This window comes from Myxocyprinus asiaticus, chromosome 21 (assembly GCF_019703515.2).
Source record: "Myxocyprinus asiaticus isolate MX2 ecotype Aquarium Trade chromosome 21, UBuf_Myxa_2, whole genome shotgun sequence".
Lineage (NCBI taxonomy): Eukaryota > Metazoa > Chordata > Actinopteri > Cypriniformes > Catostomidae > Myxocyprinus > Myxocyprinus asiaticus.
In genome coordinates, this window is record NC_059364.1 from 28,558,274 (window position 1) to 28,575,660 (window position 17,387).

At 40.3% G+C, this 17,387-nt stretch overlaps 1 protein-coding gene across 2 annotated transcripts in view; it reads right to left on the reverse strand.

The window, feature by feature from the left end:
• Positions 1 to 1,126: 1,126 nt before the first annotated feature.
• The window catches only part of eif3s10 (eukaryotic translation initiation factor 3, subunit 10 (theta)), a 32,605-nt gene continuing 16,344 nt past the window's right edge, over positions 1,127 to 17,387 (reverse strand). The window contains exons 9-22 of one of the 2 annotated variants that reach the window (XM_051648607.1): positions 16,454 to 16,552; positions 16,185 to 16,301; positions 15,658 to 15,843; positions 15,227 to 15,574; positions 14,244 to 14,348; positions 13,947 to 14,060; positions 13,468 to 13,590; positions 8,202 to 8,355; positions 6,729 to 6,910; positions 6,574 to 6,653; positions 5,936 to 6,447; positions 3,158 to 3,296; positions 2,750 to 2,919; positions 1,127 to 1,794 (exon numbers count right to left, since the gene is read on the reverse strand). In XM_051648607.1, coding sequence (XP_051504567.1) covers positions 1,604 to 1,794; positions 2,750 to 2,919; positions 3,158 to 3,296; positions 5,936 to 6,447; positions 6,574 to 6,653; positions 6,729 to 6,910; positions 8,202 to 8,355; positions 13,468 to 13,590; positions 13,947 to 14,060; positions 14,244 to 14,348; positions 15,227 to 15,574; positions 15,658 to 15,843; positions 16,185 to 16,301; positions 16,454 to 16,552 — 2,520 coding nt within the window. In that variant the 3' untranslated portion in view covers positions 1,127 to 1,603. Of the gene's footprint in view, positions 1,795 to 2,749; positions 2,920 to 3,157; positions 3,297 to 5,920; positions 6,448 to 6,573; positions 6,654 to 6,728; positions 6,911 to 8,201; positions 8,356 to 13,467; positions 13,591 to 13,946; positions 14,061 to 14,243; positions 14,349 to 15,226; positions 15,575 to 15,657; positions 15,844 to 16,184; positions 16,302 to 16,453; positions 16,553 to 17,387 lie in introns of both variants that reach the window. The other variant, XM_051648606.1, reaches the window with a different exon arrangement.

Sequence of the window (17,387 nt, forward strand, 5' to 3'; positions counted from 1 at the left end):
TCTAGATTTGATTATTCGCTAAATCTTTTAGTTTATCAATGACTGATCGACATTAAAAAGAACCAACAGCAGTGTATTAAAAGCAATTGTTTTCTATTTTAACTAAAGCATAAATTAACAGATTATAAGGATCCAATCATGTGCTCTTGGTTCATTTATGGAGGGAGGGGGAGAGAAAGAGAGAGAGAAAAAACGTTAGAAAAAGTTGAGATTTAAGTGACCTCTAGTGGCCAAAAAGAAACCACTGCCAAGTCCAGTATGATAAAGGCCACTTAAACTGATTGTTGTGCCAAAAAGTGGCAACACTTTACAATAAGGTTCTATTTTTTTAACATTAGTAAATGCATTAGGTATTATGATCTATCAATAGACAATATATATTTTATAGCATTTATTAATCTTGGTTAATATTAATTTATTAAAATAAAATTGTTCATTGATAGTTCATGTTAGTTCATAATGCATTAGCATAATGCACTTATTAACCAAGATTAATAAATGCTGAAAAAGTATTGTTAATTGTAAGGTCATGTTATCTTTTGTAAATAACTAATGCTAAAGGGATAGTTCACCCAAAAAGGAAAATGCTCTTATTATTTACACTCCCAGATGTGTATGACTTTCTTCTACTGAACACAAGTCCTGAAGTCCTTCTTTCTATAAATATCCACTTTCACTTTCTTTGGTTTTTGGCAATTTGCATTCTTTGTGCATATTGCAACCTATGAGGCAGGGAGACTTTATAGTAAGAAGACTTAAATATTGATAGTTTCTCACTCACACCTATAATATCGCTTCTGAAGACATGGATTTAACCTCTGGAGTAGTATGGATTATTGTATGCTGCCTTTGTGCATTTTGGGCCTTAAAAGTTCTGGCCACCATTCACTTGCATTGTAAGGACTTGCAGAGCTGAAATAATCTTCTAAAAATCTTCATTTATGTTCAGCAGAAGAAAGAAAATCATACACATCTAGGATGGCATGAGGATGAGTAACTGATGAGAATTTTCATTTTTGGATGAACTATCCCTTTAAGGAATACATTATCGTAAAGTGTCACCCAAAGTTTCATTTAGAATACAAAAACAAGTCTTCTGCTGTATGAAAATAACTGAAAATTCAGGTCTCAGCAAACAACTTTATTAATAAAGATTTTTCATATTTCTAGAGGGCATACAACCACAGGATAGGCAGCAACTACAGCATGGACACAGCTGTAAGGATAACCTGCTGATTTAATCTCAAAACCTTACCACAACACCTCTGAGGTCATGTCTGTAATAATGATCATGTTTTTGAACTTGATATGACATCTGCAGCCCATCAAAGAAAAAAAAAAAACCTACATAATTTTGTGTGACCAATTTAATTCTCTAAGCATGCATAACAAAAAGGAATGAGCTACTTTTCAATGGAAGTTGAAGTTTTTAAAAAGGGATCATAAATATAAATTGCCATGTTCGAAAACCTGTTGTAGGTTTTGTAAATCTATGGCAAAGCTTTATGTATTCCATGTTAATGTAAGCAGCAACACCTTGCAACTCTTATTGAATAGAGAACACATCAAGGCTAAGTACAACATTGAGCAGAAATTTTATGCTTTAGCGGCGGACAGTGGTCCAGCCGTCATCATCGGTCTCATTCTTGGTCCGGCGCTGGATTTCCTTATCTTTTTCAGAGCGCCAGGAGCTCTTCTCACCAACATCACGGTCCCTGTCACGTGGTTTTGGAGGAATGTCTCTTTCATCCTTGCGCTCATCACGTCGGTCATCACCACGACGCCATGAACCACCTGTGAGTTCGAAAATAAAACAAAAGAACCTTTTCCTTAAAGGGGCACTCAATACATTTTTCCTTTTTATTAGCTCTTCTATGACCCAGTGGTCTTGGACTTTATACTGACACCTATCTGAGTGTATGCATGAAGTTCCACACCAGAGCCGTTTGTTTGCCTTTTGTTTTGTTTCTTCTGTCTCATACAACACAAATATATTGACATTCTTTCAACCTTTACTAAAAAATATTTTAGACATTGGTGGTTCGTACTGGTGCACGTCTGCCGCAAGCTCTTTCCCAGTCAGTGCAGTATTTGCGGCAGCATGGTGTTTATGCATTTTGCTCCATGTCGGCTGTATGATTACGGTTTGCGCTTGAGTTTGCTTGTTTTGTTTAGATGTGCTTTTAAATTTATGTTTTGTAAACATCCCTTGAGCACTGGAAAAGCACTTAATAAACATTATCGTTGCTATTAGTAACTCTGGACACTGATCATGTGATATCAACATGGTGGCTACCCACTCAGTGTAGAATAAAACAGCGACCCAAGGTTTTTAAGATTTATTTTCACTAAAAATGAAAACTGATTCAGGCAGACTCCCCCCCCCCACCACATTGTCATAAAATCTATTAATTTCCATGTTAAACTTTTTTTTTTAATGAGGAACAGTACACCTTTAAAGCTGAAGTGTATAATTTCTGCACCATTGAATGGACTTGCAAAAATAAACTTGATCAAACAGATAGTCTGGCCCAAACTCACCATTAGTTGAGTCAATGTTGTTGTGTCGAGCTGCATGGGTCACTCAAAACAGAGGAACGTTTATAGCGCAACAGATGCTATAGTGTTTACAGTTTTTGAGTTTGTTTTCTCTGCATATTAAGCTGGGATAGGGGACAGTATTTTAATGCCAAAAAAGTAACGCCAAATACGTGTCAGATGTATTTAAGGCAGATCACATAACTCTGACCTTCATCATTGTCTTTTGGAGGGCCTCTCTGGTCACGATCACGGTCATCTCTGCGGTCTCTTATGTCACGACGGTCACGGCGATCCTCACGGTCAAAGTCTTCACGACGAGAGTCTCGCCAACTGTTGGGCTCCTCAGCACCACCCCTTCTCCATCCACTCCCCTCTTCCCTGTACATACATATACATTTACAAGTTTAAACTACTGCCAGCAAGCTGAGCCCAGCTTCCCAGGAAATAAGTGTATTTTAAGGTACTGCAAAAGCTGACAGTGAATCTGTTTGTAAAGTGACATAATTATTTCTGAACTCTAATATAGGCATTACAATACCAAAGTCACCTTAATTCATTATATCAGTAAAAAAATTAATACAGGGTTAAAAAAATAAAATGCATATTATATTTTCACCTAGGAGGGCGGCGATCTCTGAATCGATCTCCCTCGTGACGGTCATCTTCTTCACGCTCACCATCATCATCTTCACGACCACCATCACGAGGAGGTCCCCAGCTTTCCTCCCGAGCCTTCTCTCTCTCTCTCCATCCACCTACAAGGGTTACATGGGTAAAGTTCCCAAAGAAATATGGTGACAATATGAAGCATCAATTGACAGAGATTTTGCTATATCGTTTATGTCACGATATGTAAATTTCCATGTGCACAGCGTGGGCTTATCTATGTGGTCAGGGCTTCACATGAGACTGAGGCAATTGAAGAAAAGTGTTTTTCCGGCATTAAAAAAATTTCTGTGGTGATCCAAGCAAATTCAATGACATTCAAAAGCACTAAATGTGCTTCTTATCTGATGCACTCATTTGTATTTCACACGAGAGCTCGCAAGTGCGCGTGATTCTAGCAGGCTTCCCGATTTTGTGCTCAACAGACAGGAGAGTGCAGAGTGGGATTACTCATGCCACTCAATTTTGTCCCAGTAAAAAAAAAAAAAAAAACTACTAATGGAGAAAGACATCTCCACAGAACAGGACGAATCCCAAACAAGTCAAGAAAATGAAGAGGAGCTCGTTTTTAAAACAGGTGCGACATCTGTGGTGTAGGTTCAAAAAAATCCGACACAGAACAGAAAAATGCAATCTGCAGTCGGTGTCGCACAATGATAATCACTCATAATACAAACAATCTGTTTAGCCACCTCAAAATGAGGCACACAAAAGAACATTATGAATGCTTAAGATGCACACAGCATTAATTCGGTTAAAAAATATTTAGCAAGTATATACATTTGATATTTATTTTCTGCAAGATTTTTATTTTTGTTAGATTCTTTTTTACTTACATATTATTTGCATTATTGCATTACTTTGTGAAGATCTTGAGTTACTTGAGGAAAGTTTATAATAATAATAATAATAATATTGGTTAACAACATAGACTGAAATGTGGCATAATGTGACATTTAAAATGCTATGTTTAAAAATTAAAATGTACCTTTTGCATTCATGCATATGATAATCTTCTTGTAACCATGCTGTTAAACATGTTGCAGGCTTTGAGGGGTTTCAGTTTTACATTTAAAATACAAAGAAATATTCTTTATGAATGTTTGCCTGGGGCACCATACCAGGTTTGACAGACTCTGTCCTCTCCAGCTCATTGGCATCTTTCCAATCCACACAAATACCTTCGCTTTTTGGTAAGGCTGATTTTTAAAAACAAATGTTTTTTTTTTTTTTTGGCTCTAACAAGGACAGAAACAGATGTAGAAGGCCAGATGTACAACTAAACAAGAGGATAAGTACATCAGAGTCTCTAGTTTGAGAAAGAGATGCCTCACATATCCTCAGCTGACAGCTTCATTGAATTCTACCCGCTCAACACCAGTTTCATGAACAACAGTAGAGAAGACTCAGGGGTGCAGGACAGGAGTTTGGAAGGAGAGCAAGGAGAGGTGCATAATTAATAAGCCTCATTTCTGACAGTGGTCGATGAAGCACACCTGATGTGAATAGTGCTTCATCACCACGGTCTTTAAAACGCAAAGCACACCTCTTCTCAGGGAGCCGGCTTAAAATCTCCATGTGTGCACACAGAGGCATCTTCGCATGCCCAGGACCAGAGTGGGGAGGATTCGGCTGAATTAGATGCGTCGCCGGGGGAGAACAGCACGCGTCGTGGCCGACAGGCTAGGGAAGACAGGCCAACAAGGATGGCGCCACCCCACGGACCCAGGAGGGGAGCGCGTCCGGCCGTCGGACCCCACTCATGCCTGGGCCATTCCTTGGACACTTCCCCGCCCTTCACAGAGCCCTGTCTCACCACGAGGATGCCAGGTTACCCCTTTATTTTAAACACCATTCCCCCGGACACTTTATTTTGTCCTTTTATGGACATTTTATGTTTATTATTATTTCCAATAAATGCCTCTCCGAGGCTTGATGCCACACCCACTGTGTCTGTCTCTTGCTCATTCCGCCACACGTTTTATAAAATCACTCTTATCGTGATATAAGACTTTGATCATATCGCCCACCCCTATTTCAAAGTATACTTAATTTGACTGTGTGCATACACGGGCGGTTGGTGCAAGCATGCTACAACTGCGATGAGATACTGGACTATTTATCTTCGGGAGTTTAGGTGTATAAATATATCTTTATAGAAGCACTGTTGACGTGCACATCCACTGTTGTTGTTTCTACCTTCGTCTCCCTATGTTTAGCAGCAATTACATCTAGCGCTCCTTCATGATCGCAACAGCTCAATTGTGAGTGCTGCCACCTTGTGGACCAACTAATTAGTGCAAATAATTCCAGGCACATGTGCTATGTTCAGAGTATGCACAATATGAAAAATCTGTCCACACGCGTTCAGTGCTCTAGCACTCTGCTGATGACAAAATTTGCATCATGCATCCTGTACGCAGACGCCTAACATTCGCGTCTGACCAAGTATACTTTGGGCTTAAGTCTGGATTAGATTTTGACTGCTTCACAAAACAATCTGCCCTGAAATGTGCAGCACAAACTGTGAAGGTCAGATTGAAATGATCAGAAGGCTAGACAACCTTCTGCCGCCCTTTTCCAACGCTGTAATCCCATGGAAGCACATGCAGAGCAGCAGGTGCAACCCACCAGTATGTTTAGATAGTACAATGAACCCTTATCTCAAAAGATCAAAAAAAAATATATTGTCATGAACAAGATGTGCAATTACCACTTAAGCTCACACCTGGTCTCCCCAGGGGCTTCCAAGGTCTAGCGTCATCTCCACGACGTGGGCCAGATTCATCCATACCTCTGCGGGATCCCCTCTCATCATCCCCTCCTCTTCTGGGGCCCCAGTCATCATCTGCCCCACGTCGAGGTCCTCTGGGTTCATCTATGCCACGACGGAGGCCACGGTCATCATCAAAACCTCTTCTTGGACCACGGTCATCATCACCTCGTTTAGGGCCACGGTCTTCGTCCATTCCACGTCTTGGTCCGCGGTCATCATCAGCTCTCCTGAGACTTCGGTCATCATCAAAGCCCCGTCTGGGCCCACGGTCATCATCAAAGCCCCGTCTAGGTCCACGGTCATCGTCACCTCCTCTTCGTGGACCTCGATCTTCGTCAAAGCCACGCCGGAGTCCTCTGTCATCTGAACCACCACGACGAGAACTGTCTCCTCCTCTTCTGAAGGGCGTTTCTCGGTCACGGTCTTCCCGATCATTGTCTTCACGCCCTTCCTGACGCCAGTCCCTAGGAAAGAAATAAAGGTGAGACTGAAAAATTGACAACATAATGCTAATTCAAGACTCAGTATGTTTTTGTTTCTTTAACTTATTTGTCCTTTTGCCTCAGGCTAATTAGTTTGAAAACACTTACTTTTCAGCAACAGGACGCCGCCATTCTGATTCTCCTTCACCACGCTTCCTCCAGCCGCCTTCCTCCCGTTCACTCCAGTCCTGGAGAGAAAACGATTAAAATTATTTGAATAATTTCAGTCATCACCTGGTTAACACAGAGGTATGCTTAGTTACCTTGCTGGGTTTTTCTTCTGGTGCCTTCCTTTCCTCCTCTTTACGGCGTTCACGCTCCTCAATTTCCTGTTGTCGGGCACGCTGCTTTCTTTCCTGTTCCTCCAGCTTGCGTAAACGCTCCTGGTATTCTCGTTCTTCCTCCTCTCTTTGCTCCTGTTCTATGCGCTCGCGCTCCTCCCGCTCTAAAACACAAAAAAATCAAAGATGGTCAGAACACAAGCTAAATCAAACATCCTGGCTGATGGATCCAACACGGAGGCTGACACTCAAGCCGATCATTAAGGTGAACTTATCATGGCACATATATAAGATTTAGCAATAGTCCCTTTCAGGTAGTGCTGGGTGATATCTTGAATGTTCATGATATAATTGCAATGATTTTGCTGACGATATAAAATGTAGCAATATCGTGAATATTGAGGATTTTAATGCACTTTTTATTTGGACGTTAAGTTTTATAAATAGCGCATCAGTAGACAAATTTCACGATCCTTCAGGACTGCACAATTTATCAAAATATCATCAAAATGGTGATAGTCATATCATGTGTGATTACTAAACTGCAAAAGGCTGCGATTAAAGACAAACATGTCTGTGTGCGTTTCAGAAAAAATTTAAAAAAAAGGATGTGCCGATATGTGTGCACGCATTTTGAAATGAAATATTGCAGGTTTAAGCACTCGCGCAATGCCAAACATTAGTAACCGCTTCAAGGTATTATACAAATCTACAAATGCTGCACACTATAACAGAAAGGAGATGACAGCGTTTCACCAGATGTGGAACATTGTAAACAGTCAAATTCACACAACAGGACAAATCTAATCCTCAAAAAAATAATGATAATTAAGTATTGAAATTAACTTGACTTGGTGCTACATTAATAATTTTGTACTAAGCAACATTCAATTTGGTTCCAAAAAAATTAGTTTTTGCACACCTTGTTCATTCACAAAAAATGTTTTAGTAAAAATATTTGAATGTATATAATGCTTTTTATTAAGCTACTAAATGCATATCAAAGAAAATGATAAAAATTTACATTCTCCCTTTTGTGAAGAACTGTTGGAAACATGCCTTTATTTTTAAATAGATATTTATGTAATGCCTTTAAAATATTGCATCTACTTGGAAACAATGGCTGTTTAAATTAAATGAGTCCTCTCATAAAAAAAAAAAAAAATAATTCCCTCGAGTTACTTCATTGCAAATACACAAGAGACATACATCAAATATCACAATAGGCTTGAAAATATTGAGATTTCATTTTTGTAGTCATATCACCCAGCCCTAATTCAGGTGGTCCAAATACTAACAAACAAAATGAAACAAGGGAACGTGCAATAGTTGGAAGAGAAAAAAAAAAAAAAAACAGTACATAAACAAAGAACAAAAAGATATGCAAACATCAACTATAATATGAACATTCACAAATTACTGATAATTGAGTGTTGAAGAACAGCAGATAAGAACCTTTCTTCAGCTGTTCTTCGTGAATTCTCTGAGCCTCCTCTTCCTTCTGGCAATAGAAGGCCTTTCGTCTGTCCTCTTTGCGCTGCTTCTTTCGATCCTCAAGACGCCTCTTCCTCTCCTCAACTAAGCGTTCTTCGAACTGCTTGAGTTTTTCCTGGGTACATGAGAATTTTTTAAAGTTTAGTGATGGAGGTCACGTGACGCCATGCGTGGTTCAGACGTGTGAAAGGCGAGCTCTGCGCACTTTGCTAGTTTTTAACACTATTAATGACAAACCGGTGAGATTCGATACACTCTGTTCCATAACTGTTCAAGGAGGACGATATGTCAAAGAATTCAAAATCCTCAGGCTCTGGAGACATTAAAAGACACTTACGTGCTCAAGCTGATACCCCCGAGAAGGCCCTGAGCCAAGGAGCCGATTTGGCTGGAGAAATTAGGGAAATTCGGTGAGAGATGTTGAACATGTTGGCAATACTGACGAAGGTCGTTGCTGAATTGGAGGATCTAGCTGTAATACGTCGATCGATCACTGCCATGGAGACTAAATTCTTTGCGGTGGTTACAAGAGTGGGGGAATGTCGAGAAACGGATAGATTATCTGGAGTCATCGGAGAGGGAATTATCTGCTAATCCGCTAGCGACCAAGGTGGATTTGGAGCGTGTCTCGGAGAAGTCAGAGGACATGGAGAACCATAGCCGGCGGAATAACGTACGAATTGTCGGAATTCCTGAGGCCGAAGAGGGTTAGAATATGGTGAAATTCTTGGACGGGCTCTTTCCGAATCTGCTTGACATAACAGGCCATAAGCTGGAAATCGAGTGAGCTCACAGGGTTCTGGCTCGGCGATCCACTGAAGGAGACAGGCCTGATCAATTCTGGACAAATTTCTGAGATCATCCTATAAAGATCTTGTGTTACGCGAAGCGAGGAGTAAAAGAAGGCTTTTTTTGGAAGAACCACAGCATTTTCTTTTTCCCAGGCTTTAAGAATTCGACAAGAGAGAAACGTGATCGATTCAAGGTATGCAAGAAACACTTACATCAACAGAAGGTCGATATCGACTGATATTCCAGGCCAAATTGAGAATAGATGCTAAGGATGGCTGTAGAACATTCACATGCCCACAGCAAGCGATGTCCTTCATAAAGTCAATAGAGTAAGTTATTTTGTGGTATGTTGCAGCCGAGTGGACCGACTCACGGAGAAACGGAGAGCCTTTTTTATTTCTTTTTGTGCTGGTTCCACCTAGCGGCTGGAGTTTTTTTTTTTGTGTGGAGTAACACTCCTTCGGGACAGTTTGTGGATGAATCTGCACGCTCTGTGTGCTTATGCCTCCTATTGGCTGGAGTTTCACTGGACTTGAGCAATCCAATGGCAAAGTTGTTTTTTCTGTTTGTTTGGTTCTGGGGGAAGTTCGGGGTTTGACTGTTGCTCTAATGTTGGAATGTGGTCTTTATAATTTTGTTTTTGACACAATCTATTTTTTCTCATATGTCAAAATGTCAAATGTTAATGAGTGGATTGTCTCTCTCCTCGTGGAACGCGAATGAGTTGGGGCACCCCATAAAAAGGAAGGAAGGTTATTTCTCTTCTTAAGCATAAGAAATATGATGGTGTTTCTTCAAGAAATGCATCTTTCCCCACATTAAGCTGAAAACTTTGGGAAGATATGGGGTGGACATGTTTTCTTTAGTGCTGGCTCAAGCAAGAGCAGGGGAGTCATTACACTGATAAGCAAGCATCTACAATTCAAATGTCTCAAACAGATTAAAGATAAATTAGGAAGAGTCATTATTGTTTTAGCAGAAATTCAGGGGCAAAGTCTTATTATGGCTAATATTTACGCACCTAACATTGATGATCAGGGCTTTTTTTATAGGTCTTGAAGGGATGTTGCAAGCCACTGGCACCCCTCAAGATATAATACTGGGAGGAGACTTTTAATCTTTTGATGGATTCAGTCCTTGATCATAATGAAGCAAAAGTGTGCAAGCCCCCTAGAGCAACACTGACACTTCACAGAATGAGTAAAATTCTTGGTCTTACAGATATTTGGAAACTTTTGAAACCATCTGGTAGGGACTATACATTTTTTTCATCAGTCCATAAGATTTACTCTAGAATAGATTTTTTTTTTTTTTTAATATCTAAGTCCCTCATTTCATCTGTTGCTGATTGCTCAATTGGAAACATTTTAGTCTCGGATCACACCCTGGTGTGTTTAGTTTTTCTACCATTCCCTCAGTGAAATCTGCTGGTGGTGAAATATTTATCTCAGCCATTGATATTAATAATGCTTTTAAAGAATTCTATTTGATCTCTATAGTTCCATGTCTTCGTCTACTGGTGAGGATATTAGAAACTTTGTGGAACCATTAGAACTTCCTAACCTGACGGCTGAACAAAAAAATTATCTTGATTCTGAGATAACCTTGGAGGAGCATGGTGAGGTAATTAAGGCCTTGCCTACAGGCAAGGCTCCGGGCCAGATGGCATTGCGGCTGAGTTTTTTAGATCTTATGCTACAGAACTGGCTCCACTTTTGCTAGAAGTTTATACGGAATCATTAAAGAATGGAAAACTTCCGCCAACCATGAAGCAAGCCCGGATCAGTCTGATTCTTAAAAAAGACAAAGGTCCAAGCGAGTGTAAGAGTTACCGTCCAATTTCCCTGATCCAGCCAGACGTTCAAATATTGTCAAAATTTTTGGCTAACCAATTAAGTTATGACATCTCTTATACATATAGATCAGGTGGGGTTTATTCGGGGCCGTAGCTCTTCTGATAACATTAGGCATTTCATCAATATCATGTGGTCAGTGGCGAATGATCAGACTGCGATCGTGGCCATCTCACTTGATGCCAAAAAGGCGTTTGATATGGTGGAATGGGATTATCTTTTTAAGATTTTGGAAATGTACGGGTTCGGGAATACTTTTATTGGTTGGATTAAGTTACTTTACAAACACTTGCTAGCGGCGGTACAAACGAATGGATTAATTTCAGATTATTTTACTCTGGATAGGGGCACCTGGCAGGGTTGCCCTCTTTCCCCATTATTGTTCTGTCTTGCCCTGGAACCATTAGCAGCCGTGATAAGCAGGATGATTTTCCAGGGGTGGTGACGGGAGGTGTGGCGCATAAGCCTTTGCCTTACGCAGATGATATTTTATTATTCGTCTCCGACCCTACTAGATCTATGCCTTGCCTCCACAGAATTATTCATTGGTCTAAATCCGAAGCTTTAGCTCTGACAACGTACTGCCCGGTAATAGCTTTTCAGCCGAGTGCCTTCCAATGGCCCAAACAAGGCATTCAGTATTTGGGCATTTTATTCCCAGCAAATTTGTGTGGTTTAGTTGTTAATTTTTACCCATTAATAAAAAGGTTTGAGCAATGTGGGCAGGTGGGCTTCATTACATTTATCTATGATTGGGAAGGTTAATGTTATTAAAATTAATTGTATTCCAAAATTCAACTACCTGCTACAGTCTCTCCCTATAGATGTCCCCCTCTCTTTTTTCAAGCAATTTGATAGCATAGCGAAGTCCTTCATTTGGAATGGTAAACATCCCAGATTACATTTCAGTAAACTGCATGGGCCGACTGACAAAGGTGGGCTAGGCCTACCCAAGATTTAGTTTTATTATTATGCATTCGGTCTCAGACATTTGGCTCATTGGTCACTTCCACCTGAGAGAGCCCCTTCCTGGTTTTGTACTGAACAGGACGTTCTTGCCCCTATTTCGCCATTGCAAAGTCTATCAAACTAATCGGAGAAGTTACACCCCGTTATCTCGCATTTGCACTCGGTATGGACAAAAGTGTCCAGTGTGTTTAATTCTGACATTTATTTAAATGTTGCCTCGGGCATATGGCTGAACCCAAAATTGTGTATTAATAAGTCCCCTTTCTGCTGGACAGAGTGGACTGTGAGGGGGGTTAATACACTCTGTGACCTATATGAAGGTGGAGTGTTGAGTTCCTTTGAAAATTTGGTTCAACATTTTGGGATTCCCAGATCTCAGTTCTTTAGGTATTTACAGCTGCACCATCTGCTCTATACTATTTTTGGGAGTAGCATACACCCCCTAAAGCTGCAGATACTCTGGGAGTGGTGATTACTGCTTTTGGAAAAGGTCATGAGGCATCAGTGTATTACTCCCTGCTAATTCATAGTCTGGGGGACGGAGCTTCAACTTCTCTCAAGAGATTATGGGAGAAAGATTTAAACTTGGTATTGGAGGAGGGAGTGTGGGCTAGGAGTCTCAAAAACAAAGTCTACATCTAGAGAGGCACCTTATGCAATTTAAGATATTACATCGATTCTATTGGACCCCCTCTAGATTGAATAGGCTTGATCTTAAAGACACACCCACCTGCTGGCGATGCCAATCAGATGGAGGCACAACCCATGTTTTTTGGTGGTGTGTTAAGATACAAGAATTTTGGTTGAAGGTTCAGAGTTTTATGTGTGACGTATTGGGCACTCAAATTTCATTTTGCCCCAGACTCTGTATTTTAATCGATGGGGCGGTCATCAATATAAGGGATAAACACATAAAAAATTGGGTCCTAACCAGTTTTATGATCAGCAGACAGATTGTTTTAAGGAGATGGAAGTCGGCTGGAGCACCCTCATTTCAAGAGTGGTGCACGGAGATGGGGAGGGTGGCGGCTTTCGAGGCAGTGTTATGTAGAAGGCTGGGGAGCTTGGATTCGTTTGATGGGAAATGGGGCAGCTATTTGGCATTCTTGGAGGGCTCTCAGGGAGGGGCAGTGGAGAGAGAAGTATAGTTTTAAATGTGATTATATATATATATATATATATATATATATATATATATATATATATATATATATATTTTGTATTATTATTTATTTGTGTGTGTGTGTGTGTGTATGTGTGTGTGTGTGTGTGTACTCATGTGTGACCACAGGGATGTTTGTTGAGGGTCAGGGTAGGGTTGGGGATTGGGAAGGGGAGGGGTAATAGTGGGGGTTAAATATTGAATCTGTGAATATATGTTTTTCTTTTCTTTGTTAATTGTATGAATCAATAAAAACTGTTAATCAGAAAAAAATGTGTGAAAATTTCCTTAATTAAAAAGTATTATGAATTTTTAAGTCATAACTTTATGCTACTACTAATTAAAAGGAGGGGATCTTCTATATTTGTCATACTAACCAATGAAAGCAAATACATAAACTGTAAAAACATTATCTCTAAACTTAAAATGAAATGTGGAGAGTTTTGTTTACCTCATAGATGAAGCTTCGAGCTGCTTTTATTTTGGACAGGAAGTTCTCCTTGTCCTCCATCATCCTGGACATTCTCTGTTTGTGTTCTAGTGCCTTTTCACGCTCCATCTTCATATTGCTGATCTGAGCAACAGATGAGCACAACCATTAGCTCTATCAGCACTAAACAACATGGATTCACTGCAAGGATTCAACAAGGATCAATGATCTGTTCTTCACATTTGGGTGATGCTAATATACATTCGACTTTGAATCAAACCAGAAAATGATAGAATAATGCCTTGAGAAACGTAATGAGTTTTGCTTGCCTCCACATCTCAGAATTGAAATACTTTCACTGTAACTGTGCTTTGAAGTATGTGGAGGAATTTTTTTTTTTTTAAATAAATAATAATAATAAATTATATATACATATGATTTGAACATAAAAGCAAATCACATCATGTAATTCTGACAAGTGAAAACAGTGTAATTATTACCCTCTCTTCCTCCTGCAGCTCCCATAACTCCATGTCTTTGATGCGCTGCTCCTCGTAGGCCTTCTTGATCAGAGGAATCTCCTCAAGGCGTTGGGCCCTCTCAAAGTAGTCGATCTGAAAGAACAATATGCATAAAAACATCACATCAGTGTAATTGTTGCCTCTCGTGTACTTGATTGCATTGTGTATTTTATCGTACATTTAAAACAGCTTGCCAACACACTTGATGACAATTACGAAGTTATAAAATGGAAAGACTAAATGAATGAGTAAACAAATGGGTAAGGGAATCTGTACCTTCTTTTCTTGGTTCTTCAGACGCTCCTGAAGCTCTTTCTTTTCCTTTTCCAGTTGTTCTACCTGTTTGGCCATGATGAAGTCAGGGTCCAGTTCCTCCAGATCCTATGTACAAATAAAAATATATAACATGATCAATGGAAAGGTAAGGATCTTAAATCCAAGTTTTAGGTTACAAAAAGAAGCATTTTATAAAAAGCAATCTGCAGTACACTAATTGCAGGGTCAGTCTCTCTGGACCAACCTAGCTGTGTCGCTCTCAGGTGGAGAGGTGGGGTCTCTGTAACCTTTAAGGTCCTAAAAGCCTAGCGGCCTGGGTAGCTCAGCGAGCATTGACGCTGACCACCACCCCTAGAATCGCGAGTTCGAATCCAGGGTGTGCTGAGTGACTCCAGCCAGGTCTCCTAAGCAACCAAATTGGCCCGATTGCTAGGGAGCGTAGAGTCACATGGGTTAACCACCTCGTGGTCGCGATTAGTGGTTCTCGCTCTCAATGGGGCACGTGGTAAGTTGTGCGTGGATCGCAGAGAATAGCATCAACCTCCACATGCGGAGTCTCTGCAGTGTCATGCACAACGAGCCAAGTGATAAGATGCGCGGATTGACGGTCTCAGAAGTAGAGGCAACTGAGACTTGTCCTCCGCCACCCAGATTTAGGTGAGTAACTGCACCATCACAAAGACCTACTAAGTAGTGGGAATTGGGCATTCAAAATTGGGAGAAAAGGGGATAAAAAAAAAAAAAAAGGTCCTAAAAGCCTATTCTGACTGTATCCACAAAGCCAAAATGCCTAAAAGTAAAGCTTATGTCTACACCTGTGAACAAGTCTAATCTTGGAGGAACAGGTCATTTTCATTTACTCCAATTTACTTCAGTATCAGGTTTTTTTCCCCCTTATAAATATTTCTTGTGTGTTCTGGGCTGAATGAAAACTTTCCTGACAAACAAACACAGTGCTGTCATCTTTCTGTTCTCCACAGTACCTCAATATCAATGTCTTTGAAGGCCTTGGCTCCCAGCTCAGTCTTCTTGATCTGCTCCAGTCGCTCACGCACGGTCTTCTTCTTGATCTGCTCGTGTTCTTGCATGATGCGCTCCTTTTCTCGCTCTTTGGCCTCCTGTCTGAGACGCTCCTCCTCGGCCTTGCGCACCTTCTGAAGCTCTGCCTCCCGCTGCTCGAGCTCCTCTTTTTCCCTCTGGATGTTGAGGCTCTCCAGACGCTCCTTGCGCTCTTCAATGGTTTGCCGGCGAGCAAGGATGCGCTGATGCTCCTTGCGGGAGTTCTTCAAGTAGGCTGTGATGGCCTGTTGACTCTGTTCCTCATGTTCCTGCTGTGGATGAAGTTGGAGTTGATGGTGAATAAAAGTGAAAAATAAAACCTACCAGCAGCGAGAAAATGTAATTGCTCTCTTACCAGTATGGAGGCAGGTTTTATGACTTGGATGGCTTTAGCCAAGGAGGAGGACATGGCAGTGAGCTGATTCCGTATCTGTGCAGAAGGCATGTTCTGTAGGAATGGACCGACAGGGGCATCCTCTTTCGTAGAGTAGTTCAGATCTGAGCCAAAACTCAGTGTGCGAGATGTATGATCAATGCGCACCTTTAGGTTAAAAGAATGCAAAGTGACAGTTACTACAATGTATCCATTTTAATTAAAACGGAACATTTTGAACAAGGTCTTCAATTGCATGTGCTTATATACTTTGTGTAAAAGAGCTGTTATACTGCCTAAAACAGGTATTTGATGTAAGAGGCATGAATACGTGTATGATTTGGAGATTTAAGATTCTTACTATAACATGTAACTCTACTAAGATGCTTGAAATAGAAACTTGTTGTGAAAGACATATGCCACACTTGCTTGTTAAGAAATGTAAGGACATATCAAGACAAAATCAGGAATTATGGTTCAATGAGTAAAACTGTATTTATGTACTGTACCTGAAGGTCACAGTGACGTGCTGCATCTACAATGGAGCGCTCCAGTTGGAAAGTATCAACAAATGGTACCAGAGATGCCAACCTGCTGAACTCAATGCTCTGGTAGATCTGAGCCACCTGACACATTAAAACCGAGGAACATGCCATGAACACATGATTGAAGATTTGAAAAGGCACATGTGCATGACAAGGGGCATGCATAGATTTTCTTAGCAGATACTGTCTCTTATAACTGGGGTGAAATCTGAGGGGCAGATGATCAGACCGACCTGCTGTAGCAGTCTGAGGATGGTGTTGTTCTGCAAGTGAGGAACATAATGCTGCAGGTCTGAATCCTTCTCAGTTTGGTCCATTACCCAGTTCAGCACCTGAGCAGCAGCAGGATCATATAACCATTATAAGTGTGCATTTAAGGGGGAAAAAAACTAACATAGACATCTGGGTGGCAAAATGTCTTAACAAGGGAATCATTTTCCCCATGACAATTAAAAGAAATATTCCAGGTTCAATACGTTAAGCTCAATCGACAGCATTTGTTGCATAATATTGATTATCACAAATGTATTTTCACTTGCCCCACCTTTTCTGTAAAAAAAGCAAAAATCTGGGTGACAGTGAGGCACTTACAATGGAAGTGAATGGGGCCAATCTGTAAACGTTAAAATACTCACTATGTCAAAAGCATAGCCACAAGACACAAACAATATGTTATCATGACTTTAGTGTGATAAAATCACTTAACCTTTTCTGTAAAAATGTATAGCCAATTTTACAGTGTTGCCATGACAATGTAGTCAACAAACCTTAAAAAGACTGTAAACATGATTTAATCAACTTTACAGCTCAAATAATACACAAGTTTTAACAGAAGAATTAATGCAAGTGCTTTTATAAAATTATAGGCTTCATATTTCTGCCTTTAAACCCTCTAAAAATTGGCCCTTTTCACTTCCATTGTAATTGCCTCATTGTAACCTTTATTTTTAGCTTGTTATTAAAGAAAAGTACGGATGAGTCAAATATTTTTTGTAATCAAAATTATGCCACAAATGCTGTCGATTGAGCTTAACTTGTATTGAACCCAGAAAATTCCTTTAAGATAAAGCGAATTTATGAATATTAGTCACTTAAAGGGTTTCCATGGTTCAAGCACAGTGTGCTGAATAGTTCATAGTTCAATATGTTTATAAATATAAGCAGCTC